The sequence below is a fragment of the Daphnia pulicaria genome, chromosome 1 (assembly GCF_021234035.1).
Source record: "Daphnia pulicaria isolate SC F1-1A chromosome 1, SC_F0-13Bv2, whole genome shotgun sequence".
Classification (NCBI taxonomy): Eukaryota; Metazoa; Arthropoda; class Branchiopoda; order Diplostraca; family Daphniidae; genus Daphnia; species Daphnia pulicaria.
This window is the reverse complement of record NC_060913.1, coordinates 9,685,928-9,712,473: the sequence shown is the minus strand read 5'-3', so window position 1 is coordinate 9,712,473 and position 26,546 is coordinate 9,685,928. Positions and strand designations below refer to the sequence as shown.

Here is a 26,546-nt window from a genome sequence, read left to right as displayed (position 1 = left end):
TAATCCTTACCTTATTTAACGATTTTTTTTACTTTATTACATACTTTCTTTAGCTTTTATAATTGATAATAATAAAAAAACAGGTTAAAAAAAAATATCCATAAACAGGAAATCAAAATGCATTGCCAGTTTCATAGTTATTTTTATCAGGTTTTTATTTATTTTGTAATTTTGATTTTTCTTAAAATCCTGATTTACAAATACAACGAAATCGAACATTGTTTTGCAGCCATGTTTGTACTGCTGCAATTGCTTCAATTTAAGGCATGGTTGAATAAATCAACTGCATTCCAAAATAAAAAACAAAAAACGTACCGAGTTACCGACTACAGAGTCGTCCGTGGAAATAATTTAATAAATAAAACACATAATAAAGACGCTGATAAAAAAAACCTATTGCTGTGTTAAGGTGTTAACACGGTCACATATTTCGTATATTAAACCCAAACCTCGCCTGGCAAATTATCTTGACTGTTTAAATCAAATGTTTTCGGAAACGAATTAGATTTCCATTCACTCAAATAAGGTAGGGATATAGCGACTTTCGGGCTGGCTGTTCGAGCAACCATTCTGCGGCGAATAGCTAGCAATTCCGCCCGTATGATAGCTTCAAATGAGTGTGGTTCTAAAGTTATCGTCGAATGAGTATGATGGCTACGTCTTCTGTTATGTTGGCAATGGCTATTATGCTGATGAGATGCCTGAACTACAAAATCAGGTTTTTGAAAAATGCAATGGGAGCAATGATGTCGTATAAGGCAGCAGCAAGTGGCTTTGCAAACGCTAGGAGTTAAATTACGTTCGGGTGTAAGTTTAGGCGGGACATTTCGATTATTAGCAAAGTGTGGCTTTGTACATGATTCATAGTGATACGAACCGTTTATCATGTTGTCGATTTCGGGATGGAATTTAATCATCGAATCTTTGTTATCCAAGCTGGACTGCAAATGATTATAAGGCAATTCCATGGAACATTTCCTAGGGGAATGGCAACCACTATCCAAATATGTTTGTTTTCCACAAGTACCATCAGAAAGTGGATCGAAAATAATGGCAGGTGTAGATAGAAGAGAGGAACACATTTCTTCGTGTTGAAATTCCCCATTGAAAATAGTTCTGACATCTGGTCTTGGTTTAAACACTTTCCGTGGACTGATCCTTTTTTTACTAGTTGGCGTTGGCGGTCGTCCTGGCTGGTGATGGGATCCAGACCAAGGAGGGAAAAAATTATCTCCAATTTTAAAATCAGGCTTTATCGTCTGATCGGTGGTTTCTTGTGATATGGGCAATGGAATTGAAGAATTTGCAATGAATTTCTTCTGTTGAACTTCAGTGGGATAGGAACCATCCAGGCTATCGTCGCTCCAACAATTGGATTCACTGTCGGTAACGGTGAATGAATTTCCTAGCAAACTTGTTGCATCTTCCGTTTGCGACCGATTCGCCGGTTTAGCTTCTTTAACGGGAATCAAATCCGCGGGATCGTCCATGACGATGGGGAATGATGCTTGAACACCTACTTCAATAGATCTTGGTGGTGTAGTGTGAGTAATAACGTCTGCGGATTCATCGGTTTCACGACAGCGCCACTTTTGTAACCAGTCTTCGGTTAACGCACAAGCCTTGGAATGGTTAACCCTCATCAAATCCATATTTTCAGAACGAATCGATCCGGAATTGTAATCCGGATGACTGAATTCAACCTGTTTAACAAGATATGCTGTTATACGCTGGTCTAAACCGCTTAAATTATACAAAAAAGTTACAAACCGACTGAGAAAACAAGGCTCTTAAGCGTGATACTTCTTCTTTTAAATGGCGAATCAATTTAACACTTGCTTCCTCGTTCACCACCTAAATAACCAATAAATTAATGAATGAAAATTTATAGTTTTCATGCAGGTTATTACTGGTTGATTGACGATATGTTTAGCCCTCTGGGCGAATCGAAGCGTATTTAAAGTCTCCTTAAATGCGCGAGCTGATGGAGAGATGGCTGCAAAGGAATTTAATGTGACCATAAGTGAATATTGATAACAAAAGAATACGCACAAAATACCTGCCACTACGAAAGTTTTGGAATTTCCACCTAAAGAATCCTTCAGAATCCATGTTAATACTGAATCGCGGTAAGGGATAAAAGGTGTCCGTGATCGACGGGGTGATGTTAAAGGTGTCGTTTGAGCGGATGTGGTATTGCTACTGGAAGTGGACGAGCTGCTGATGTTGAGAGAACTAATACTACCCATGCTTACAGAAGATTTCTCGGCTGAAACACAAAGAAATTAATATTAATGAACAATAGGAGGAATCTTGGGGAAAATAGTGATAGGAACGAATGCTACCTAATGCATTGATGACGTTGCCTAAACTGGCCAAAGATTTGTTAATGAGTGAACCTTCTTTAAGTCGGAGACGGCTGACAAGATCGTGATTTGCTCGTTCACTAAAAATCGGGAAGAATCATAAAATAACTCTTGATGACAATAAATACAGCACATAACGCACCTTCCAGCCAGATCGACCAAATGAAGTTTGGCGACTGTTTCACGAGGTAATCCATCATTAACAACACAAGCTGCTGTACACTGTACAGTGAAAACGGCATGTGAGCGTGAAGAATGACCGTTTTTATATGTAGCAGCTGAACTCCGGCGTTGAATTCCTTCATTCAGAAGCTTTAAGGCCGTCGCAGCGTCATTCACTGCGTGACGACTCAAACCTATCGCGCACACAACATTATTTGTAATAGTTTACTATCGTTAGAAAAATAAATGATGTCATACCTTGAACATAAGGTCCGGATTTGGGATGTTCACGAACCTTTAATTGGACAGTATTTTGAGTTGAGGATTTTTCTTCCAAAAGATCACGGACTTTTTCATTATAAATCTCCATGAAACTGTAATAACAGAATATTAACAAAAATCAAGAAATCTAATAATTTACTTATTTAACTTGAACCCTCACCTGACATCAATACGAAAAGACGATTCGTGAGAGTTATGGCAATTATCTTCAGTCGTCTTTCGATCAAAGATAGCGGCGCATAGTCTTGGCGCTAACCCAGGTTCTGATGGAGTTCCCAACATCGTGTACGTTTTACCCGTACCGCTCTGTCCGTAAGCTAGCACGCACGCATTGTAACCTTCGAACAAGGAGTCTAGCACCGGCTTTCCCAGCACTTCAAACACCTATCCAAATAAATTCACATTATTAAACTATGCTAGTATTTTTGGAATTAGGGTAAACTTAAATTAGGGAACATTCGAATCAGAAGTTTCAATCTCATATTATGTCGATCGAATTTTACCCGCATTGTATCTTACCAGCATGATAGCGCAATTTAACCCACATCCATAGAGATTGCCTAGCTCTATTGCCACCGAATATTGGTTTATTGATTAAAATACCTTTTCTTGATTGGCGATATTGGCAGAAGGACAAGAGCCATCGGTGGCTGGAAAACAATAGTCAAAGGCAAACTGGCGCGATTTTTTACTAATGTCATCGTATCCATATTCGGCAGCACTAGTCTTCGATGTCTGAAATTGATAAACAATATAGTTAGTTTTTCGCATTATTTCATTTGACATCATGTATACCCCTGAATTGTGCAAGTGAACAACGTTGTTGGCGTCCACTTGTACAGCTAACGGATCTTCAGATGTCGACTCTCTGAAAGGAAACAGCAAAGTAAATAATCAACCAAGAGCGAATAAACAAAGAGCGGCTCATCCGGTCTATTCGGCCAGCTCGACTTTAGGAAAATAGGAGCACCCTTCAAGAGGAAGAAATTGTTTATTCTTATCTTATTCTATATACTATATCCCCACGGTCGCTTGAAGGGATTCCTCCTTTTTAAACTAGTCTGTTTGGGGGGAGAGTCTAACGACTGTACTGGAATACCGATGTCTATTTATAGCTACTACTGCATTGTAAAATAGCCATTTTCCTACTCTTTTCCCTGGAGTTATTTTACTTTACCACTGGAATTCTCCATGGCCAATGTTCTTTCGATAAAAATATAAGCAGCACAAGCCCCGACTTACACATTAAAAGAAATGTCGTTTTCGATGTCCTGCTGATATTTATCACCGTTCCCTGTCATAATAATTAACCAATTACCTCAACTACAATAAGTTAACAATTTTAACAAGATTTTGGAAGAACGAGATGCCTAAGCAGTCATTAAAAAAAAGTTTAAACCGTCACAAATCCGAACACGCAGCATACCGAAAATGATCAAGCTGGAACGTAAATGATGTTAATACCAGACAGAGAACTTGGCGTTATCAACAGAATCACGAGATAAATGGTTAGGATCATGTTTTTAAATCAATAGTTTTGTTTACCTTAGCGTAAGTGGGCGAATTCTTAAGGCAACTTTAATGTTAGACATGGTATTCCAATAAATTAGAAATTCACGATAACTGGTTTCAGCGTGAAAATAAACACCAACTCTGCCAAAGCGATAAGAACCAGTCAAGACACTTCTTCTCAGCTTCCCTGTCTCTTGCCAACTGACAGCTCCAGCTGCAACGCTCGTACCCATTCGCTCACCCTCCCCTGTCTGCCTAGCTTTCTGCTCATCAACTAGAATTTAAATTTAACTAGAATAAACTTACAATAAAGATATGCCTGTTACTAATTGTGTGAATGTTTGAGGGTAAAGTAAATGACAATGCAATAAATTGGGTGTGTGAACTGTATATTGGAATCTAATACACAATTCATGCAACCACAGCATCTTCAGTCTTGGTGGTTCGGGTGTAGATCAATTGGGCGCTGTGTTTCACCACCTGCTTGATCAATCCCTTCTGCTGCAATTCAATCAAAGCCTTGCGAGCCAGAGATCCTCGGATCTTCAGTCTTTCAGACACAACTGCAGGTGTGATCAGCTTGTAGGCTGGTACTTCCTAAAAATAAGAATAACAAACATTAGAATTTGAATTAACATGTCAAGTTACTAATCATTACCTTGTACAGCTTGTCATACGTAGCCTGATCAAAGAGAATAAGGTTGTTCAACTTGTCACGGGTTTTTCCCTTGGACCACTTCTTCTTCTTGGCCTTACCACCTCCTCCCTCCTTCTTTTTGGCTGGCGCCGACTTTGAGGGAGCCGCCTTCGACTTCGCGTCCTTTTTGGGAGCCTAAATAGACATTTAAAGAAGTTAAGTATTGAGTCTACTATGGCTATACTGCCTCCAATGCAATCAATGGCTTCGCCCATGCGGCCGGAACTTCCAAGGCAACACAACTACCCCACAACACTCAGTTACTTCATAAAGATCTTTGAAATTTTCTATGACAAAATTTGCAAGAATGGTTTTACACCTCCAAATTATTAAACTTATCGTAAGATTACATAGTTGGAATTGATAATTCCCGAACAATATCAAGAACGTTCACTTACCATGGCGAAGATGCTTCTTTACAATGAGAGAGAAGGTTTCCGCTGTGGTGCCGAATTTAACAACGTCGACGTACTAGCGGCAAAGTGATGAAACTAATTTTGTAATAATAATGAAAAAAAAAACAGAAAAAAACCATTGAAATATGAACTATACTCCTCAATAAAAATGTTTTATAATTTAAATACCATTCAATTAATTTATGTGCACCTTAATTAACCAATTGTAACAAAAAAACATTTTGACACTTTTTCATTTATGTTTTATAATTGTTCTTAAATCTTCTTGCTGTATGCATATTTTTTTTAAAATAATTTTGAATAAAAATATGTGAGTTTAATGTAAATTATCTTTTAATAGTTTCTTTTTGTAATTATCATTACAATTGTTCATCAGTGTTGCCGCATTGAGAATTTAGAGCACACCGGGCAATCGTCCAATGACGTGGATCTGAGGCCGAAAGACTTCGTCGTTTGAAGTCAATCTTTCCTTAACAGTTAAAACCCCCCAAAACTGTTAAACTTTTCCGCGATGCCTTTTTTCTAATAGAAAACAAACAAACTAGGCCCTTTGTTTCATCGGTTGTGAATCTTGAACTGTGTGCGATACTTTTAACCAAGGTTTAACGAGGACCTGTCAAACTTTATTCTCACCTGTCAGTTGAAGTTACCTTTTGATTCTTCCGATTAAATTAAGCTGCAGTTGTCATAATGTTACCAACAACTCAAAAAGATTTTAGTAAAATGGGGTCTGTCCAGGGTTCGGGTCGCATTTCTCGATTTACTAGTTCTGCTTTAGGCTGGATTAAAAAAATCTTAAAGGACAAAACTTCCCGAAACTTGCTTCTTTTTCTGATGCTTAACTTTTCCTTTGCTTTTGTTGAATTGTTTTATGGGATATGGACCAATAGTCTTGGCTTGATTTCCGATTCATTTCATATGTTTTTTGACTGCACTGGCCTTCTTGCTGGCCTTGCAGCCAGCGTCATTATTCAGTGGAAGGCTAATGAACACTACACATATGGTTATGAAAGAGCAGAAGTTTTGGGTGGTAAGCATTACTTACTATTAATATTTATTTCTAACACATTATATTAACACATTGATTATATATTTCAGGATTTGTGAATGGACTGTTTTTGCTGTTCATCTCATTCTTTATCTTCTCTGAAGCTGTTGAGAGAGCAATTGAGCCCCCAGAAGTCAAACATGAGAGACTTCTTGTTGTTTCTATCCTGGGTTTCTTAGTCAACTTGATTGGTAAGTAAAAGAAAAACAGTCAGTTGCACTTAAAAACTTGTTGAACAATATAGTATACGTCTGCAGGTATTTTTGCATTCCATCACGGGCATAGCCATGGCGGCGGAGGAGGACACAACCATTCCCATTCTCATGATGAAGAACCAATGAGCGTGAAAATTAGTAACTCGTACAATCATCTTGGCGACGCCAGTCATTTCAATGGAGATCATCACGGTCATTCGCACAGCGGTGGACACGGGCATTCTCACGCTGCTGGACATGGCCATAGTCACGAAGCCCACGGACATTCGCATGGCGACTCGAGCAAACGCTCCATTATTATGGACGGAGTTTTCTTGCATATTCTTGCAGATGCGCTTGGAAGCGTGGGAGTAATCATTTCGGCCATCCTTATGCACGCATTTGGTTGGATGATTGCGGATCCTATTTGTTCCATGTTCATCGCTATTATGATCGCACTCAGTGTTCTGGGACTAATTAAAGAATCGCTGGCTATCTTGATGCAGCGCCAGCCAAAAGAACTCGACCGACGTTTACCCCAGTGTTACCAACAAGTCGCCCGTTTAGAAGGAGTTCGTTCCGTCCAGGTAATATTCAGATTTACAGCTTTACTTACCAGTCTCACCCATCAACATTATTTTTTTTTATCTAAAGGAGCCGCATTTCTGGACACTTTGTTCCGAAAAGTATGTTGGAGCACTAAAGCTTGAGTTGAAACCTGAAGCTGATGCGCGGTATGTTACACACCGTACTCAACAGATATTCCAGGCGATTGGCGTAAAAGAGCTGCATGTCCATCTCGACTTTACTAATCACTGATTCCCATGTTGACGATGTGCAAGCTTGGATTTCCAAATAAGCTCTTTTGTTGATTCAATGTTGTGCTGTACATATGATTGACCGTCTTGTGGTCGACAAAGGAATCGACAAGACGCAAATTGTTAAGTAAAAGTTTTTTTGGAATGAATAAAAAAATTTTGCGTAGATACATTTCGAAAATTAACTTCATTTGTAATTTTCATGAATCCATGGGGAACTGAAATTAAATCAATCTGACAACCCATTTTCTACAACGCTTTCAATGTCGTTATCTGAAGCTTCTTCCACTTCTTCGTCGATTTCCTCATTATTGTCTTCATCGTCAGATTCTTGATCACTGTCACCTTTCACTTCGTTCACGTCCATACTTTCGCCATAATCAGATAATTCATCCCATTGATCTTCTGATTCAGACCCAGATTGTAGTGGCCAATCTCCTTCTTCACTTGCTTCGTCGGACGATTCTGGGAAAGTATTAAGTCGTCAGTATTGATAGACATTGAGTCGATATTTCTAATTTTATACCTTCTCTGTACACAAGAAGAGCTGTAGCTGGTAGTTCAGTAGTTGTAGAATCTTGTTTATCGCTTCGATGTTCCAATTCTCCCAACATTAGATGCAGTCTACCACGTAACTGCGAAAGCTTAGGGAAGAGCGAAGTGCGGGCAGTCATCAAAGCTAAGAGTGGCGTCATAACCGACGCCAAATCAGGACACGATGTCAAATATCCAGCGTGATGTTCCAACAAAGATCGCAACCACCTGTCAACGGGAAACAATAAAGAATAGTAAGAGCAGCCATTTATCTAGGAACACACGACAAATATACGTACTTTGCATAAGAATAATTGGGATGCCCTCTGAATTGCATCATACGCGTCAGTTCTAGGATAAGTGGCAAAACGGCCTGTACTGGAATTCGCCGGATCGTGTTGCCGATGATGTGAACATCACCGCGATCCAACACACTCTGTAAAATTTTTGGATCCCTACTGTGTAGCCCCTATAAAAATGACGAAGAAGAGGTTAAGATGATGCGAAGCAATGCAAGAGGTTTTATTTTACTGGTGTTTCAACAAACCTGAAGAAGAAGTTGGGCCATGTTATCGGCCTGTGGAGGGGCAACGGCATCGACGGTCTTGGTAAGATTCAAAGCTGAAAGCCTCTGTTCCATCGGAAGAGAATCTTTTGCCGAAACCGGACCAGAACTTGACTCCGAATTTTGCGTTCTCCGCTTTCTTCCTGCAACAACACCTCCGACCTCAGCGGACGCTGCCATTGGCACCATGTACTCTGGAGCTAAGGTTTTAACATCAGCTGGCAATATGGGAGTTTTCAATTTCAAAGCCGATGACGTAGTATCAAATTTAGAATTATCCAGAGAAGCTGGATCTCTTCGAACAATATAAGCCATTCCTTCTTGGGATCGGTAACACTGTTACACATATCGAATAATAATTACTATGTACACCAGCAATTTTAAATAGATAAAACCTACCATCTTTTCAAATCCAGGTCGAACAAGCGACCCGTATACAATGATACAGTTTCCATCTGCATCACCACACGAATATGCAGATAAAACGGGAAGTGGACTTGCGGTACCAACTACATCACTTCCAATATGGATCTTAACAACTGGTTGCAAAGGCTTCTTTGACCGTCTAGTAAATTACAAAACAAATCAATGAATCCATATTTAACACAAATGTAACAAACAAATTATACCCATTTAAATGATGCTCAAAGATGTGAAGGATCCCCGTGAGCGTCACTGCCGCCAAAACGACTGGATCCTTGTCAGAAACAGGTTTTGAAACGGTAAAATTATACGGATCATCTTGCAAAGTAAACGACGCCTGAGACTGCCCGTTTTTCTCTTCCCCGACGAATCTCCTGCAATATTAGTAATGCTTGCAACTGTAAATGCTGAATTATTCCGTTTTTATTACAAACACTAACCATGCACTGATACAACGGTCTCCATCAGCAGCGCTTAGAAAGTATCCAACTTTTGTGCCTGGTAAATACACGGGTAGCAGATGAGTAATTTCTGTTGTGTGGCCGGTGAATGTGGCTACAATCGAGCGGCTTTCTACATTCCAACATTGAATTGAACGGCCAGCTATTACAAGAGTGCAATCATCTTGCAGCATACAAATTCGGGAAACGTGGATTTTTTCCACTTTCCAATGACTAAAACAAAATATACCACATTAATAATGGGAACTTTTTTTATCACATTCTGAACTGTCAAGACCTTTTCATAACACCTTCCACCGGATCCCATTCAACGATTTTTTGGTCCGATGCAGCGCTGAAAAGAGACGAGCCGTCACTATTAAAACACAAAGAGCGTATTTTCCCTGTGTGGCCTCCCTTCAACTGTTGTACCAATTCTGCTCTATTGAGACTATATAGAAGAATATTTCCTGAGGCTGTACCAAGAGCAATAATATCACTCCCAGCCACCCCAGATCTCTCTTCTCCATTTGATTTACGTTTCTTTTTCTTCTGGTTCACAATCTGTAAAAGAATAAACAATTGTTATTCAAGCCATACAACTGTTCGTGGTACATACACAGGGACGAGGCAATTGTATCTACCTAGTACTATTAGTATAAAGATAACTAACAACACTTTAAAATTTGAATAATCAAACCAGAACTCAATTAGTCTTATCAGTAATATATGTAAATGTCATGAGCTTTAATTACTAAAGATGGCTTCACAATTTCTGGAGTTAGATTTCTGCGAGTGACAATGACACAAGCAAGTCCAGTGACTGATGTCCCCAAAACATTATCAGATGATCTGCAGTTAAAACTGCAAGAAGTTGACTAATGATTACATTTATTACATATAACTAATAACAACGAAAAATTTTACCTGTTCCGGCTGTTTGGTAGGGGGTGCCCAAACGAGACACGTGCAAGCGGCTGATAAGTGCGACGCGGGGGTAAATTCCTGCTTTGGTCTTCCGGATTCACACTCCCATATTTTTAATCGGCTGTCGGTGCTTACATTAGCAAAGTATTGTCCATTTGGGGAAAACGCAGTTTCTGAGGTGCGAGCCGCCATTACATCAAATTTTCTTTCCACAGCAGCACGTGGAAATACAATCGATGTCGACAAATGTAATTTCACTAGTGCACTAAGAATGTAAAGTGGTTGTAATTCTTTTGAATCTCAAACAACGCTGTATTTCACACTGATTTCTCGACCCATTTATTTTTTAAATCTTGTAAATATTCCAGCTAGACTAAAATTCCTCAACGGGATAAATAAATGAGAATTAATATGGTGAATTTAATCTAATTACGTTGAAATAGTGTTAAAACAACAGCTTGTTAATGATGAATTAGGAACCAACTTTTTAACTTGCAATGAATAAATCCAGTGATTATAACTACAACCTATGAATTGTGAAATAAATTTTTATTAATGCTGAACAGTAGATATAAATATAAATAACACGTAATTATGATAGCAAAAAATAATCAAAATAGGGTCAATCGGCAACATATCGTCAGAGCTACCCCCCCACCATTGCAGGTTTAAGAATCGCACCTGGAAATTTCATCAACAGTTTCGCGTTGTCTGCTTGTCTGTTGTCTGCTTGTCAGTTTGTTTTTTCCAAAAGTCAGAGAAGAGTTAATTGCTGGTGAATTGTGTTTTGTAAATGTAATCAACTTACTTTGTTGTTATTGATTATAAAGGGAAGTATGTTGTTGGCTGCACCAACTTAATGACTGGTGGACCTAGCAAGGAAGATGGTTGCTTTCTTCGAGTATACTATCCTAGTCAAATAAAAGATATATATGTAAGCGACCTTTTCTCAAATTGCTGCTGAACTTTTGTGGTTAATCTATTTACCTCTTTTCTCCAAAGGAACATTCTTCCCGTTGGGCAAGCTGGCTCCTCCACCCAAAATACGTAGAAGATTACACCATAGTACTAGGAATGATTCCTTTCTTTGGCAAGAAGCTGATATCCTGGGCCTTTGGTGTGTAGCGAAATGAAGTACCTGTTTTTAACAGAAGGTTAAAGTCAACTAATTGTGATGTATGTGAGCCAGGAAATTCATACATTCCTATAGCGTTAGATGCTGAGCTATGCAATGAACAAAGATTTCCTGTAATTGTATTTTCTCATGGTCTTACTGCGTGCCGTACTGCCTACTCAACTTTCTGCTCAGACATATCATCCCATGGGTTTATAGTGGCAGCTATTGAACACAGGTACTTACTTTAAACAAATTTGTTTTAAATAATGACATTCTCCACTAAATCTTAAATTTTATAGGGATGGCTCCGCTTGCATGACTTATAGTCTCGAAACGGAACAAAATAGTAAAGGAGGTTTAGTCGAAAGCTGGATCCCTGGAAATGACTTGTGAATGCAATGACTTTTTACCGCTTTTTACTTCTAATTCCCCTACAACTTTTATTTACTTGCTTGTAACACTCTTTATCAACACCTCTCTTAATTATACCCCCTTCTCCCAAAAAAACGAACATTTGAATAATGGAAATATTTATTGATTGCGGATCGGATTAATAAAATCATTGGTGATTCATACATACTAGTTATTCGTCTACTCATTGTTTTTCTTCTATTCCACGGGAAAGTATTTCCTGTGATCATATTTAAAAACAAATAAAGTTGTACATGACATTTTCTGATATCATAACGAAATAACTCAAATATTATACCTGATCAATGGTTTCAATTTCAAAGAAAGCCTCTTCGGAAGATTGCAGAGTCTGATCAACGAATGGCGCCACTGGAGCAGCGTGAGAGACAGATACGTTGATTTGGCTTCCGGTTTTATCAGTGGCTGGCAACATATCAGCCGAAGGTTCAATGACCGATCTTTCGTTAACTTCTTTGCCGCTTGTATTCTCTTGATTAATATTAAGTGCCTGGAGTGTCTCCTTCAAGCTATCAAACATTTTTTTAGATAGCGAGGTGATGGGACATGGGAGACGGAGGTTTCTGAACGCCCAATGAGCCTTGCGTAGCAACTTGGCCGCTTGGGTCACTGTTGCAATCGCAAGGTGGAAAATGGAAGTTTTGGGTCCTTGTTTACTCTTGCTGTCTTTAGTCCGCTGTTCCAAATTCTTTTCTCTTCGGATTTCTCGTTCCAGTAACTGTGTGTAACAGTGGATTGGATTATAGGACTTAATATAGACTTAAATTTTCTTCCAGCTATAACTTATCATACCGAGGTGAGCGCTACTTTATCGTTTTTGGTTACTGTCGACAAATTGTCGCTTATTTGAATGACGGACAACCGTCCGTCTTTGCTGCCAACTAACTAACCAACCTAAATAATTCCAGAATATCTGAAAAATGGAGTCTGCCAACAGCCAAGAGTGGGATGACGGGCTAAGGTTGCGAAGAAATGTCCAAGAAGAAGAGGAACAAGAAGTAGCATAAATGCATAACAAGGTGGCTGATGTCTTAGATGAAACATAAATAAATGTAATTGAAATACTAAATTTTTCCCCTAAACTTATTCCACCATAGTTTCCAAGGGAGCAGATTGTTCCGCTGCGATAATTTTGGATCAAAGACATTAAAATCCGCTGCCCTTAGTTGATCTAAATACGAATCCACACAGATTAAAGGCATTAGCGCAATCTTCGCTTCAGACGGTACTTTTGGGATAATGGTTCTTGCCTGATAAGAAAAGACGTTTTTTAAATGAAACGAATTTAAACAAATAAAGCATGACTTTACCTTTTGAATATGGGCATTATCTGTACTAGCTACATCAAAGATCAAGTCTTTCACTTTCTTGTCATCAGAACCTCTTAGGAAATCATTTTGAGAAACTTTGTGTTGAACAAGAAGATCAAGAGGCACATACACTTGTTGCCTTTATGAATTATATGGGATTGCTCTCATAAGTGTGACTAGTCCTTGAGCTCTTCCAATGTGACTAGCAGCATGATTACTATCAACTTTTCTAAAATTGAGAGACTCCAATGTAAGGTACAGGACAGACGAAACCGAATGTTCTGCATAATCCTCTACTTTAGAAAGAGATTGAAAAGCTTTGGAAGACAAGTGATTTTCTCTACTGGAGATCAACCTTTGCAGCCACCTTTTGGAGAGATTATGACGTTGGATATAGCTTCATAAAGCTGCAAAGCAACTAGCTGTGCTGGTGGTGTGTTTTGATACACGGCTTCTTATGTTTCTGACCAGAATTTCATTCTCATTTGGCCAATTGTACCTTGCGAGACTTGATCCTGAACTTGAGCTAAAGAAACATTGAAAGCTCTCACAGCGATCGTAGATTGGCGTGAAGCTGGTGGCAAAAGAAGAGCTGCTAGAAAATTTTCATAATCGTGCTTCCTGTAAAAATAAAACACCGGCATGTGATAAAAGTTTGATTTTACTTACTCGACGAACGAGTAATTTCAAATGTTTACCTTACTAATTCCTGACAATACAGGAAACTATTTTTTGAAGTCTGAACTTTTGACGAAAGTTTCCTTGCAACGAAGAATATGCTTCGTATTTTGTAAACATTGCGCTCGATTGAAAGGCCACTGAGAACCGCCATTGGTTATGTCATATATGCTATGCAATAAAATTTCTCTAGTGCTGTCACAGTTTCAATTCATTATATGAAGAACGATTTTTCAAATGATAAGACCATGTGTACACACCCTGATACACAAATATTCAAGAGGCCATTCAATATTTAAAGAAATATTTATTTATTTGAACAGTTGTTGATTTGCTATCTCTCATTTGCTCTTCCCTGACCCTGCCGTTATATATTTAGGTCACGAAATTGCACGCGACGATTTTCGACCTGAAAAAATTAAATTAAGAGTTAGATCAATTCTCATGGAATAAAAATATTTAAAATATTTTCGTTTGGCTTGAATGATATTTAAGTAAATGGATTTAAAAGGATTAAATGTAATTAGCGATATTAATGCAAATTTCAAAAAGAGATCTAGCAACGGTATTTCGTCTTAAATTTAGATTTAGCAAAGTGAATTACCATTAAGTTTTGCCCACCTTGTTTGGGAATATTTGGATTTTGACCTGCTTGTCCGGGACCAGGTGGCTGCTAGGTAGTCAATGAATAGACAATTTTGCGGATAAAATTGTAAAATGATAACCTTATTAACTTTTACCTGTACTTGTTTGCTTTTCTGCTGTATTATAAACTTCTGAAACTGGTCGAGAAAAGCTGCTTGATCGTTAGGTATAAAGCCAATGTACGCTTCCTTGTCTGGACTGTAAAACAGACTGTAAAGCAGCAACACTTCAATCTCACTAGAATTAGGATTAACCACATCTTTGAAGTACACACAACCAGCCTAGACATAACCAAAATTTTTTTAATCGATGCGTCATACAATTGCAGAATTGAGTAAAGAGTCAGTAAGCTTACGTATCCAGTTGACATCATTTGAGCTAGAGATTCTAGTGCCTCACATTCCTGAGGATGGAACATTACAGAACGCGCATTCCGGAAGTGAGCGAAGCCGAAATGACTTATTAATGTTTTAGGTATTAGCTGCATTAGAAGCTTTTGCGGCCAGTGTTCTGCTTTCCTGTTTAGGCACAAACAAATACATAAATTTAAGATAAAAAAAAAAAAACAGAAAAAGAGATGAGAAAGAAGTAAACTGACACTTCGCTCTCGCCGTTGGTGACGGTTGCCGAAACCTGACAAGGGACATGACGAAGTATTTGCGGATCACGAGTCTTCTCCTGCCACTCTAGGACACCCTGCCAAATAACTTGTCTTTCGCGAGCAGGATTTGCTGGAGCAGCACCAGCCACAGGAGCAGCTTGTTGTTGGATTATTTCAGGTACAGCTGCTACAGGAACATTAATCTGCTGAAGTTGATGTTGCTCTTGCATATTTTCTTTCGCTTCTTGTTTTTCCCGATTTTTCTTATCAGCTATTCTTCTCTGTTCTTTCACTTCTGGTTTTTCCCGATATTTCTTTTTAGCTATTCTTCTCTGTTCTTTCACTTCTGGTTTTTCCCGATATTTCTTTTTAGCTATTCTTCTCTGTTCTTTCACTTCTGGTTTTTCCCGATTTTTCTTATTAGCTATTCTTTTCTGTTCTTTCACTTCTGGTTTTTCCCGATATTTCTTATCAGCTATTCTTCTCTGTTCTTTCACTTCTGGTTTTTCCCGATATTTCTTATCAGCTATTCTTCTCGGTTCTTTCACTTCTGGTTTTTCCCGATATTTCTTATCAGCTATTCTTCTCGGTTCTTTCACTTCTGGTTTTTCCCGATTTTCCTTCGCTTCTTGTTTTTTTTCCGTTTTTCTTTCGTTTTCATGTATCTCCGGTTTCACTATTAGTCTATTACATATTTCAATGTCCTTTAATGAAATAAAACCATCATCCTTCTCTTTTTCTTCTTTGATCTGAACTAATTTAAAATCAAATTAGATTTTAGCGTTTAAAATAAAGAAATCACGACTTACTACGTGGGACATCCATTTGTAGACACTGTTTTGAAAATTCAGAGTTGTTTCAATCAGAATCCAAAAACGCCCTGCAATATGATAATGAAAAAATTCATTCAGTACGTAGGCCAATCAGCTACAAGTTGGGGGCGTCAACTTGACGTCAACTACCACCAACAGAGTTGGGGAGGAAATGATTGCGACACGCCCCAACTCGTAACATAAAAAAGAGAAAAAATCAACGTTTGATTTGCATATAAAAAGAAAAACTAGGTTAATAGTTAGGTTAAGTTAGTTAAGACTTAGTTGGGTTAATAAAAAGAAAAAGGAGAAACAAAAGAATCTGTTTCCCCAGAATAAAGGCAGTCAACTAGAAAATCAGTCGGCTGTGACGGAGGTCGGCGACCCCCACCGAGAAATTTGCCGAGAAACAAAACAAGACGCGATGACAGGTATATCTCACCTCTTCTTCGGCGGCTACCGGGTTGACTGAATCCATACTCTGGCTAAGAGTACCGTCTATCCTGTTGTTGTTGCTGATTACGACGACTCCGTTGCTATTGCCGCTGCCGTTGCTTAATTGCATCAATCCAGAGCTCGGCATACTCCCGCGAACAAAAATCACTGGAAATTTTTCGGTTCTCTCTCCTGTGCAAAATATTTAAAAACAAAAAAATGGGACAATTATTTAATACGTCTACGCCACGGAAATCTCATCAAAACGTTAAAATAACAATTGGGGTGGTAGTGGAGGCAGCAAGATTGGCTCCCTCAATGGGAGGAGGAGGAGCGGTAATGGCTGTGGCCCATCATTATCGCTTCCCGCATACACGGTTTTCGTCCCTTTGACAGATTTTGGAACACTGTCAAGTGTCGTCGAGATGAATCGACAAAGTAAAGTCATTGACAAAAAAAGTTCAAGGTACTCGACGTGATGACAAAGTCTAATCATAATTTCAATCTTGTTCCCATTACCAAACGGGAGGGGGGGGGGGGGGGGGGGAACTCGGCGTCACACAATTTCGGTTGGGGGGGGGGGGGGGAGGCCAGTTTTTGCATCCCGCAGCTGCACACCTTTCTTTTTTTTTCTTTTCTATATACTTGAATATACATATAGACACAGCTGAGAAATAAACAGGTGACACGGCTGTCTAAACGTTGGTGTCCTCATCTGAATCGAATGATTCTCTTCTTTTCATTTCCAAGTTTTACGTGCGTGACTAGTTTCAAATCTATCCCTTTTCCCACCATTTTTACGATGGCAGATTAAACAAACACACAATGCTTTTTTCCAGTATTTTTTTTTCTCAATTCTTGTCCAATTCGAGATAGAGCACGTCAACCCTTGCGTAAAAAATTTTGCCAGACAAGAAATGAAGCGACCACGTTGCTGCGACGTCTAATCTTTCCATCGAACGTGTCCTACCCTTAACCTATTTCATTTCATTATTATTATTTATAATTGCACACACTCCTCAAGATATTCGACCCTCTTTTGTTTGACACGCGTCTCAATTTCCCCTAGAAAAATTTGAACCAATTAAACTTGGAAACTTTACCAAATGGAGATCAGCTGACGAAGAGGGTTTTACAACCCCGAAAAAATTGTCCGACTCGCACCGTCGATTTTTGTCGATAATTTTCTCGCACCCACGAAATAATCCACACACACACACACGACAGGGTCACTGGATGACAAAAAATTTTCAACAAGAAAATGTGGCAGAGCGTCTCGGACTGTAATGGCGGTGTTGGGGGAGGATGGGCGAGCAAACCAAAATTTTCTTTTGGGGGTGGATTTCGGGGAGGGGAGCACAATCGAAAGTGACGTCACGCTGCTGAATTACAGTTATACAGGTATAGAGATAGTTGATTTCCGTAGAGTGAACGCAGCTAGGCAGGGAATGGCTGGCTGGCAGAGGAGAGCAGAGAGCAGAGAGAGAAATAAAGTCCACCACACCCGAACAGTTGGCCACCGACTGAACTGAGCGTCAACGAGAGCACCGGCAAATGAAGGGGCATGGATGTAGTCTGCTGCTCTCGAGGAGGGTGGGCATATATATACGTGTTGGGGTGGTTGTGCCGTGGTACTGGTGGTGGTGGTTGGCTAGTGGCAGTGGGTAAAAAGAGGGAAATGGAACAAGTTCCAGGACGTTTTTGTTTTACGCGCGCGGCCACGTTGAGTAATTAGATAATTAGATCTGGCAAGCCAGCTTATTGTTTCTCAGTCTCTGCGAGCGAAATGATGTATGAAAGACACTTGAGAATTCCAACAATGTCGCCAGTGTGAGAAAAGTTGGAGAATGTTATTTTCTTTTTGGTTTTATTCTCCCTCGAACTGTGAGAAGATTACGTCAAGTGTTGAAAAATAAATGCGTATACGCTCGTGCATTATCGGTGGTGTATAGACATTAGACATTTCTATTTTACCCTGCAGAACAGAACAATCTACCACGTTCCTGTTGGCTAATTCACCACGTGATGATGGAAGACTCCCAAAAGTGGGCGGCTATTTTTTCTTCTTTTCTCTTCCGGGCAACGACAAATAACACGTATACTACAAACAACCAGCAGTTCAGGTCAGTTGGAAATCTTTTCTTATTTTCTTTCTCTCGTCGATGTAAATATAAACCCACATAACTGTTGTCGAGGCAACTGCAATCTGAACGAAGAGAGTAGAGCAGAGAGCTATATCCATTCATCGCGCACACACTGGCAAAAGACAACATCTTCTTCTTCCCTATATATGTCAAGTTCTTTTGTTTGTCTTGTCTGTTGTGTAGTCAACATGCAACAAATTTCGCCCTTATGTTTCCAACTCCCGAAACTCTTGTTTGTTTTCATCTTGACGGGGTGCGAGACCAACCAAACAGTTAGGTAGCTGTGTGTTGTTTCACAGATTCTTTTTTGGAATATTTTTAACGATTTGTGTCTCATCCTTGTGCCGGATTTTTATTATATTTGTTTATGTTGAGTATGTCGGCGTCGTGATAAAAAAAAAAAAAAAAAGAAGCGCTGCTGCTATGATGCAATAATCCCCGAGCAACAACAACAACCCCCTTCTCTAAGCAGCCGCCATTTTGTTTGGCGTTTATTTCAAATTTTCTCCCTTTTTTCTTGCCCGGCGATTGGCTTGTTTATTGTTTCGCTTTCATCTGAGCTAATGAGCAATAGTATCCCGTTCATTTGATGGCCGTCATGTCGATCTGGTTGCGTAACTAAATAATCGTGAAAATTCGTGATTGGCCACGAGGCATGGTGTATTAGTATGGTGGGGGAACTTATGGTTGGAATCGGCTATCTCGGCTAAAGCCAGTGATCGCACCTGATCAGCGCTGCCTGGTGGACAATTGGGTGAACTATGAGCTAAAAACCCCTTTGAATGCTGTCAACGGTTTGAAAATTCTCTAAGTCCGATTGCACATTGCTTGTGTACTTTGTAACCTATAATATCCTATTTTGATTGTTATTAGACTAAGTAGATTTATGTTATATTAAAATTGTATGAAATAACCAAAAATATGAAAATAAATTGAAGCAAAGAAAGTTAATTGAGATTACTTTGTATTTAAATGCGCTGTAGTTCCGAGTTTGAAACTTATAACAACTACTAACATAAAATATAACAACAGTTTGAGACACTGTATAGTGTTTTGAAATACCAGGAAGAGTAGAAGTGACAGGCACAGGAACTGAATCAATCAGAGTGTCGTCTTCAACAATCGCTTGGCTTGACCCAGGATCTAATTTTACAAAATGAAATATAACAACAGTTTGAAACACTGTACAGTGTTTTGAACTACCAGGAAGAGCATAAGTGACAAGCACAGGAACTGAAACCATGATAGTGTCGTCGTCAACAGTATAACTGTAGACATAACAAACAATGTAATAATCTGTTATTGTGTATCGCGCGGAGCGAATTCTTAAAAAGGCCCTTAACTTATTAGTACAGCTCCCATAAGCTATCATTTTTTTCATTTTCGAGTGGAAGGTTGTTGTCTGCTGGGAGAGCGACGTCAAGTGAAAACGGGCAGACGACTGGGGGTTATAGAGTCCCGACAAATCAGGTGAACTGGCCTCTCTTCTTTTTCTTTTGGTGATTCATGGCGTCCCGTCAACAGCCGGAGACCCGTGTGCAACTTATTATTTTCCCGACTCCCTTTTTTTTCCTGGATTTGAATTTCTCTATCCATATTATCTCGAACGTTATATCTTATATTAATTTTAAGTGTGCGCCTTTTTCCGTTTCTGTTTTTTTTCCCGCCAACCGTTCATCATTCGGTCTGACTTCGGGCAGCAAAACAAAATGTCGGTGCGGATCGGAGAGAGAGACTAAAATCTTCACAGTCTTAATATACGACTCTCGGTTGTTGTTGTTTTCTCCCGAGATTCCTTATTTTTGGGCTACGCCAGTCATGACGGGGATGTGGTGGTGTAGTGGATTAGAGCGTCAACGCTTTGGAAAAAGGCAATGAGGCTCTGGTTTCGAAACCCAGCTGAACCCGTCAAAAACCTGTAGCAGTCGCGCCGTGGAGAAAGGCAGCACGCATAACACAGGGATCCTTGATTGCTTTCAAGGATATGACGTTAAACATACGGTGATGTGTTTAATCACATCTTTCCAAATTGGAAACTAACCAGCGTCATTAGATCGGATTAGATTATCTGCGATAGTGCGCTATATAAATTGATACATACATACATACATACATACATACATGACCATGTCCAGCAGCGCCACGAGTTGCTCGGCGTTTTCTCTTTCAGCTTTTTTTTCTGGGAAGAAGAATTTTGTCCTTTTGGAATGCTTTTTCGCCATTTTCATATTCCCCGCCACGGATAGTATATATAGCTGTATTATTGCACACACGACAGTGTGTCGGTCGTAGACAACCGGGAGCGTGAACAAGAAAAAAAAATAAAAGACCGTCATACACGGACGTCGTTGACCTTTTTTTTTTTGTTCTTCTCGTTTTTTGTTTTGTCTCTCTGGTAATAAATGGTCAAAATAAAGTTTGAAACTCAAACTTTACGTTCTGAATCATGAGAAGCGATATTCTACTAAACGAAAATCAAAAGGGATGTGTGTATCATATAACTCGTCGATTTAGTTTGGTTATCAATACTAGCTTTGTATTTTGAATTAACCTAAAAATTTACTAATAACATTTCAATTTGTGTTCACTTTTAGATTGGCATTTTAAGTACTTCAGGGGGAAAACAGCTGGCAACTTTTACGGTAAGTTGAGTTAGGTGGCAGACTTGTATGGCACTCTGCCACTAGAATGACCATTGACCAAATGTATTTCTTCTTTTAGGTTGACCCAAATTCAACACTATATGAGCTGAAGACCCAAATTCACCGCTTGAAATCTCATCTCTACCCTAATAGGCAAGAGTTTCGTCAAGAACCTCGTGGCAAAGGACTGTATGAGAGCAAAACAGTTGCAGCACTTGGTTTGAAAGACATTCTACGTGAAGCCAGCCAGCCCATGAGAAGTTAGCCAGTAGGTTTCATTTACTTGGTTATTGCTGTTATTTTCCCCCCTCTATTTCCCTGTTTCTGTTAACAGCATTGCAGCCATTTGCTGGGTGTTTCACTACAGCAAACGCATCTTGGAAACTCTATTCGTTCATCGGTTCAAGTGTGTTAAGTGTGTGTTTGCAACGTCCAGGGGGTTACAATAAGTGATAGTTACATTAAGCTGGATCTATTAGGCAATCCAGGGATAGCCAGCCTCTAGGCCGTCACTGGAGCATCGTCACTTTTGCAACGTGCCAGTAGTTTCATTTAACTAAAAATGGCGGTGAATTTAGATGACAATGAATGTTTTACTAATTTTGTGACATGGATGGACAACAATTTCAGTTCAATAGTAGTTCCTCAAATGTTATCAAAAGGTGAGGTCGCCACTACTTTGATAGAACAACACTATTCTCTGGAACAAAATCAATCAAAGAAAAAATTACTTGAACAAGTTGCATCAAACACTGACTTTGATTTGATGTATCCACCTTCGGTTATGACGTGTTCTTTATGTTTTGCCAATTGTACAAATATTTATATTGGGAAATGTCCTAAGTGTGGTGGTAAAACAATTCGAAAACATCTCGAAAAACCGACGAAGGAAATTAAATTCATCAACATGGATCCGATTAGTGTAATCCCACACGAATACTTATTCGTCGTTGGAAGAAACACGAACGGGAGAACAATGGATACTTTCCATCGCTTCAGAGCTGAGGGTTTTTACTATAAATAGTAAGTTTTATTACGTTTTTCTTGGGTAGGTTATTTAATTCGCATTATCGACTTTTTCATTTATTTTTTCTTTAGTTTGGATAACCAACAACTGATCAATTTTGAATTTCGACAAAAATTTGTCGCAACATTTGATGCCCATGCCGATGCGCGATGTGCTATATCCGAAATGCATAAGTGCTGCAAAAAATCGCCTAATCAGCCAATTGCCAACCTACTAGATGTCATGATATCTAAATATTATCCTGGCTCTCGATTAACAATTTTGATGATACATCCGGCCAACTTTTGTATTAGTCCATTCCACTTTGTACGTAATCTATTTATTGCAATTAAGAAATGTTATTTTTATTGTTTTATTAATTATTTAGGCAAATTTCATTCTTGATGCTGAAAAGTTAGGAATTCCAAGGAATTCCATTGGTTTTTTTTGTTATGGTTTAGAGTTGACAAAGACAACAGTACCGGTCACAGTACCATGTAATACATTTTTTACTGGTGAAGAATTTGTAATGGCAATAGAAGAAACTAGGGAGAAAGAATTAATCCAACAAGTAACGCCAACAGTACATGGCTACCTAACCACCATGTTAAATGGTTATTATAATGTTTTCTTTTGATTTTTTAACTAATGGTTCATTTAGTATTTTTTTTTAAATAGAATCTTTATCAAGAAATCATAGAGGGCTATATCCAGCACCAAAAGGAGGACGATCGAAGACCATGGAAGATATTGACATAAATAACGATTGTTTATTTAATTAATTGGGCTGGTATCCTGTGACTGCCACTTCTTGCTATAGTTTTCTCTCATTTCCTCCACCCATGGTTCTCAACAATCAGTCACCCAAATCTCGTTTCGTCGAGCAACAGCACCCATGGTGCTTGGCTTAAGTTCCGCCCATCGGCACCCTCAACAACTAACTTATGGGGCAAATAGTCAAAGTTTTAGGTGATTGAGGAAAAGATAGAAAGACCAAAAACAAAAGAAACAAAAAACTCATCGTTACACAAAACGACAACACAATGTTCCAAATCCCTCGTCAATACTTGCCTTTCGTTGTTCGGATTTTTGTCGTACGTCATTTCTTTTTCAAAATTATTACCTCTAACGATTTTTGGATTTTTGTTTATGATAAGTTCTACTCATTATTTTCCATCTCTGTATGTTTGTAAGAAAAACTAAGAATCCTTCCCAGCTATACTATTGATCTTCAATCAGTTTATATGAATAATCGAACACATCTTTCCGTTTCCCAATTTTTTTTAAAATAATCCTCTATTCTTTCGTTTCATAATTTTTTCCCTCACACTGTTTCTGTTCCGGTTTGGTATTTTGTATCTAGGTATCGAAGTTGTTTTTCCGGTTGATTTTGGTCAAACATGTTTCATTCCTACTCGTCCTAAACAATGAAATACAAGAACCAAGTAAGAGAATGTATTGAGTCGTTTATATGATATAGTAAAACTTAGATTATTCCCCCTTCCCTGTTTTTTTTCTCTTAATTCCGAAATGGCTGATATTTTCTATCTCTATCCTCTACTCCAAATTCTTAATCACAATACAATTTTTTTTCCGCATAAAATAATTCCGAATCTAATTGGTCGATTATTTCCTTTCGAATAAATAGATTTTTGTATTTGTTTCTCCGCATGGGAAGTTAATAGAGAAGATTAACAATGATTGAAATAAATTAAAAAGGCGTAATAATAAAATCTCAATGTAACTATAGAACTAGCTAATGATATGGCCCGATGCCATCATGGAAAATAAAAAATTGTCGGCATAGCTTCTTTTTTTGCCTTGCCTCAAACTTTTTTCCTAAAATATGGCTTCGATCTTGTAACCTGTACTGTTGCCTCGATGTTGTAACCAGAACTGTTGCCTTTTTACCTCAGCCCTTGTGATGGAAAAATTGGGCCACTGTCTGAGTTTAACTCAAGAATTTACATTGTTTATTATTTTATTTCGTAAATGATACAGAAAAAAAAATCCAGGAAATTATAATAAACAAAATCTTTCGAAATTCCTATATTTTAATTATTTTGAAAATAAGCAGAAGCTTTTAACTGTTATCTTGCCCGTTAATACCCGAGGGCGAACCTGGAAGGGTCTTTTTAATATTACATAGTATTATATTTTCAATTTTCGAAATTTCAACCAATTTTTTATATAACAATATATAGTTGAAAAAATTGTGTATTTCACATTGAATTTCAAAGAATTTTTTAAAAAAATTGGACAAATCAAAATTCATTCATCAGTAATGGTTATTGGAATTAATTTGCCATTAACCAACGTGTTCTTGGTGTTCAGAATGATTTCCAAATTACCGTCGGAATAAAACGCATTAAGTTTTTTCAAATTGTCATCAGTAACCAGGTTTTCCGGTAAAGCAAAATCAATTTTTTTGAATGAGGTCTCAGTGTAAGGTGTTTTGCAGATATTTGTGCTTTTAACTTTTTGAACCTTTTCCATATAGTACACTTGAACGTTTCCAGAACTGTTGACACTGATTGTGATTTTAGCTGATGACACATTTGGGAGTATTTGGTGGAATTGGTCTTCTAATTTTCTTTTTTTCCCCTTTGTTGACTGGATGCTGCGTTGGATGAATTGGCAAATTTTTCTCTTTCCAATTCTAAAAAAATAAATTCTAAGGTAAGAAATTAAGAAATACTAGGAACGATATTCTTAATGAAAAGTAATAAGTGATCGGAACGCAGTGCTTCCATATGCCGGTTAATTTTCCGATGACCGGATATTTTTGAGAAATTTTCGACCGAGCGGATAAACAAACAATTTCGGATAATTGGCAATTTAACGTAAAAATGAGCGAATTTAATCATACTGATAGTAATAATAATTGTTAAAAATGTAATTACCCATTAACTTTCCCTTTTCTGCACTTAACTTCAAAATGGACTCCACGTGGGGAACGGTAAGACTATCAATATTCACGCGTTCCATTTCGTGAATCGCTTTACTAGAACTTTGTGCCTGACTTTCCTGTAGAAATGTAAGTTAAATATAAACGAAATAACTAAAAGCGGAATTTAAAATAAAAATTTACCTTATCCCAAAACTTAGTAGACAAAGTCCGCAACAATTCCTGTGTGATGGATATTGGCGGACTATCCGGATGACTGCTGTTGTAGGCATTTACTGCCTCTTCTGCCATAATTTGTAGTGGGACCCTGATGGAGTTCGACGTCAAAATTCTTCTTTTTTCAGTTATTTTTTTTTTTATTTCAGTATCCATTTTCTTAATGTTATCCATGTTGGGATTTTCTAAACATGAAAAAAAGTGATGATATTAGTAATTGACAAAATCAATTTCATTTCGAGTAGGGAGAAAGTAGTAAAGTGTAAAGCAGTGACATAAAAAACTACATATATAAAAAAAATATTTCAAAAGCGAAACGTAGTGACCCTTGGTACGAGGAAGGCTAACACCAGAAACAAAAGAGATAGTTTTACGAACTACGAAATAAAACTTTTCCTTCCTCTAGAAACAGGCATTTCTGCAAGCAGCGATTTCGATTTTCTAACAAAGGTTTTCAGAACACTAACCCAACACTACTATATAAACCTTGGCAAAGGGAACGATAGGGGTGATCGCTAGGGGAAGTCATCCAAAAAGGGAAACCCACTTGCAAATGTTGTTTACCCGACCAAGTGACTTTCTGTTTATGTCAAAAACCCAGGGAAAACAAAGTAAAAAGAAAAGTGACACAATCAACTGACACGACAGTAAATACTCTACTTCGCATATATACTCACCAGCAATCTGTTGAACGCGAACGTCATCGTCACTGGATAATTCGATTATTTCTTCATCTAAAGAAAGAATTTTGAAATGTGTTACTTATAACAATTAGAAGAAAGAAAGGAAATTCAGTAATTAAATATTACCCATCTTTTCAATTCAACACAAAACAAAGGGGGGAGACCGACAGCTATTTTTCCTATTTTAATTCTCACTTCCCTAACAAGTGGCCGACGACAACTTTTTTGACAACTCCTAGCCGAGACTGCTAAACAGCAACCTTTACTTTGCGCATCTCCCAAGAATTTTATTATTGATTTATCGAAGAAGATCGTGTGTGCGTATGTATATCTGTCAAAACCACCAGATGGGAAAGAGAAAAAGGGATTTTGATGTTGTTGCTGAAAGAATCCTGAAAAATCCTGCTATCCGCAATGTTCAAGAGGTCTATTGAAGGTGCCCAAGGTGGACAAAAAATTATGTCGAATTGAATTATTATAATGAATGTTGAGTGTTCTCAGTCATATAATGTTGTTCGTTGTAGTACTTTTTTATT

General features: G+C 38.3%; 8 protein-coding genes across 8 annotated transcripts; 2 read left to right on the top strand and 6 right to left on the bottom strand.

Moving 5' to 3' along the window:
- Positions 1 to 240: 240 nt before the first annotated feature.
- On the bottom strand, positions 241 to 4,569 carry LOC124344856 (kinesin-like protein KIF13B). Its single transcript, XM_046798253.1, has 11 exons — positions 4,356 to 4,569; positions 3,606 to 3,678; positions 3,414 to 3,545; positions 2,971 to 3,194; positions 2,787 to 2,902; positions 2,509 to 2,722; positions 2,346 to 2,446; positions 2,060 to 2,269; positions 1,911 to 1,996; positions 1,771 to 1,854; positions 241 to 1,703 (listed from the first exon to the last, which is right to left on the bottom strand). Exons 1-11 carry the CDS (start codon positions 4,553 to 4,555, stop codon positions 438 to 440), a joined length of 2,706 nt encoding a protein of 901 aa, XP_046654209.1. The 5' UTR covers positions 4,556 to 4,569; the 3' UTR covers positions 241 to 437.
- A 125-nt stretch (positions 4,570 to 4,694) lies between these two features.
- On the bottom strand, positions 4,695 to 5,496 carry LOC124349743 (40S ribosomal protein S25-like). The gene is made up of 3 exons (XM_046800566.1): positions 5,418 to 5,496; positions 4,981 to 5,154; positions 4,695 to 4,919 (listed from the first exon to the last, which is right to left on the bottom strand). Exons 1-3 carry the CDS (start codon positions 5,418 to 5,420, stop codon positions 4,734 to 4,736), a joined length of 363 nt encoding a protein of 120 aa, XP_046656522.1. The 5' UTR covers positions 5,421 to 5,496; the 3' UTR covers positions 4,695 to 4,733.
- A 324-nt stretch (positions 5,497 to 5,820) lies between these two features.
- Positions 5,821 to 7,665, top strand: LOC124348214 (zinc transporter 7-like). The gene is made up of 4 exons (XM_046798510.1): positions 5,821 to 6,465; positions 6,534 to 6,674; positions 6,741 to 7,264; positions 7,332 to 7,665. Exons 1-4 carry the CDS (start codon positions 6,126 to 6,128, stop codon positions 7,494 to 7,496), a joined length of 1,170 nt encoding a protein of 389 aa, XP_046654466.1. The 5' UTR covers positions 5,821 to 6,125; the 3' UTR covers positions 7,497 to 7,665.
- On the bottom strand, positions 7,664 to 10,655 carry LOC124345811 (WD repeat-containing protein 43-like). The gene is made up of 9 exons (XM_046798331.1): positions 10,385 to 10,655; positions 9,756 to 10,021; positions 9,458 to 9,691; positions 9,224 to 9,391; positions 8,994 to 9,159; positions 8,577 to 8,930; positions 8,329 to 8,498; positions 8,022 to 8,257; positions 7,664 to 7,960 (listed from the first exon to the last, which is right to left on the bottom strand). Exons 1-9 carry the CDS (start codon positions 10,574 to 10,576, stop codon positions 7,725 to 7,727), a joined length of 2,022 nt encoding a protein of 673 aa, XP_046654287.1. The 5' UTR covers positions 10,577 to 10,655; the 3' UTR covers positions 7,664 to 7,724.
- Positions 10,656 to 11,055: 400 nt separating this feature from the next.
- LOC124349571 (platelet-activating factor acetylhydrolase-like) lies at positions 11,056 to 12,076 on the top strand. The gene is made up of 5 exons (XM_046800297.1): positions 11,056 to 11,116; positions 11,215 to 11,318; positions 11,387 to 11,501; positions 11,574 to 11,736; positions 11,801 to 12,076. Exons 2-5 carry the CDS (start codon positions 11,244 to 11,246, stop codon positions 11,892 to 11,894), a joined length of 447 nt encoding a protein of 148 aa, XP_046656253.1. The 5' UTR covers positions 11,056 to 11,116; positions 11,215 to 11,243; the 3' UTR covers positions 11,895 to 12,076.
- LOC124335568 lies at positions 12,042 to 12,935 on the bottom strand. The gene is made up of 4 exons (XM_046789147.1): positions 12,924 to 12,935; positions 12,723 to 12,815; positions 12,211 to 12,648; positions 12,042 to 12,132 (listed from the first exon to the last, which is right to left on the bottom strand). Exons 1-4 carry the CDS (start codon positions 12,933 to 12,935, stop codon positions 12,097 to 12,099), a joined length of 579 nt encoding a protein of 192 aa, XP_046645103.1. The 3' UTR covers positions 12,042 to 12,096.
- Positions 12,936 to 14,474: 1,539 nt separating this feature from the next.
- Positions 14,475 to 17,993, bottom strand: LOC124335410 (mediator of RNA polymerase II transcription subunit 25-like). The gene is made up of 7 exons (XM_046789134.1): positions 17,515 to 17,993; positions 16,419 to 16,603; positions 15,974 to 16,044; positions 15,162 to 15,918; positions 14,919 to 15,081; positions 14,659 to 14,844; positions 14,475 to 14,591 (listed from the first exon to the last, which is right to left on the bottom strand). Exons 3-7 carry the CDS (start codon positions 15,987 to 15,989, stop codon positions 14,475 to 14,477), a joined length of 1,239 nt encoding a protein of 412 aa, XP_046645090.1. The 5' UTR covers positions 15,990 to 16,044; positions 16,419 to 16,603; positions 17,515 to 17,993.
- A 6,618-nt stretch (positions 17,994 to 24,611) lies between these two features.
- LOC124349526 lies at positions 24,612 to 26,228 on the bottom strand. Its single transcript, XM_046800212.1, has 5 exons — positions 26,137 to 26,228; positions 26,005 to 26,061; positions 25,295 to 25,512; positions 25,107 to 25,230; positions 24,612 to 24,862 (listed from the first exon to the last, which is right to left on the bottom strand). The coding sequence occupies exons 1-5, from the start codon at positions 26,138 to 26,140 to the stop codon at positions 24,789 to 24,791; spliced, it is 477 nt and encodes a 158-aa protein (XP_046656168.1). The 5' UTR covers positions 26,141 to 26,228; the 3' UTR covers positions 24,612 to 24,788.
- Between the last annotated feature and the right edge of the window lie 318 nt (positions 26,229 to 26,546).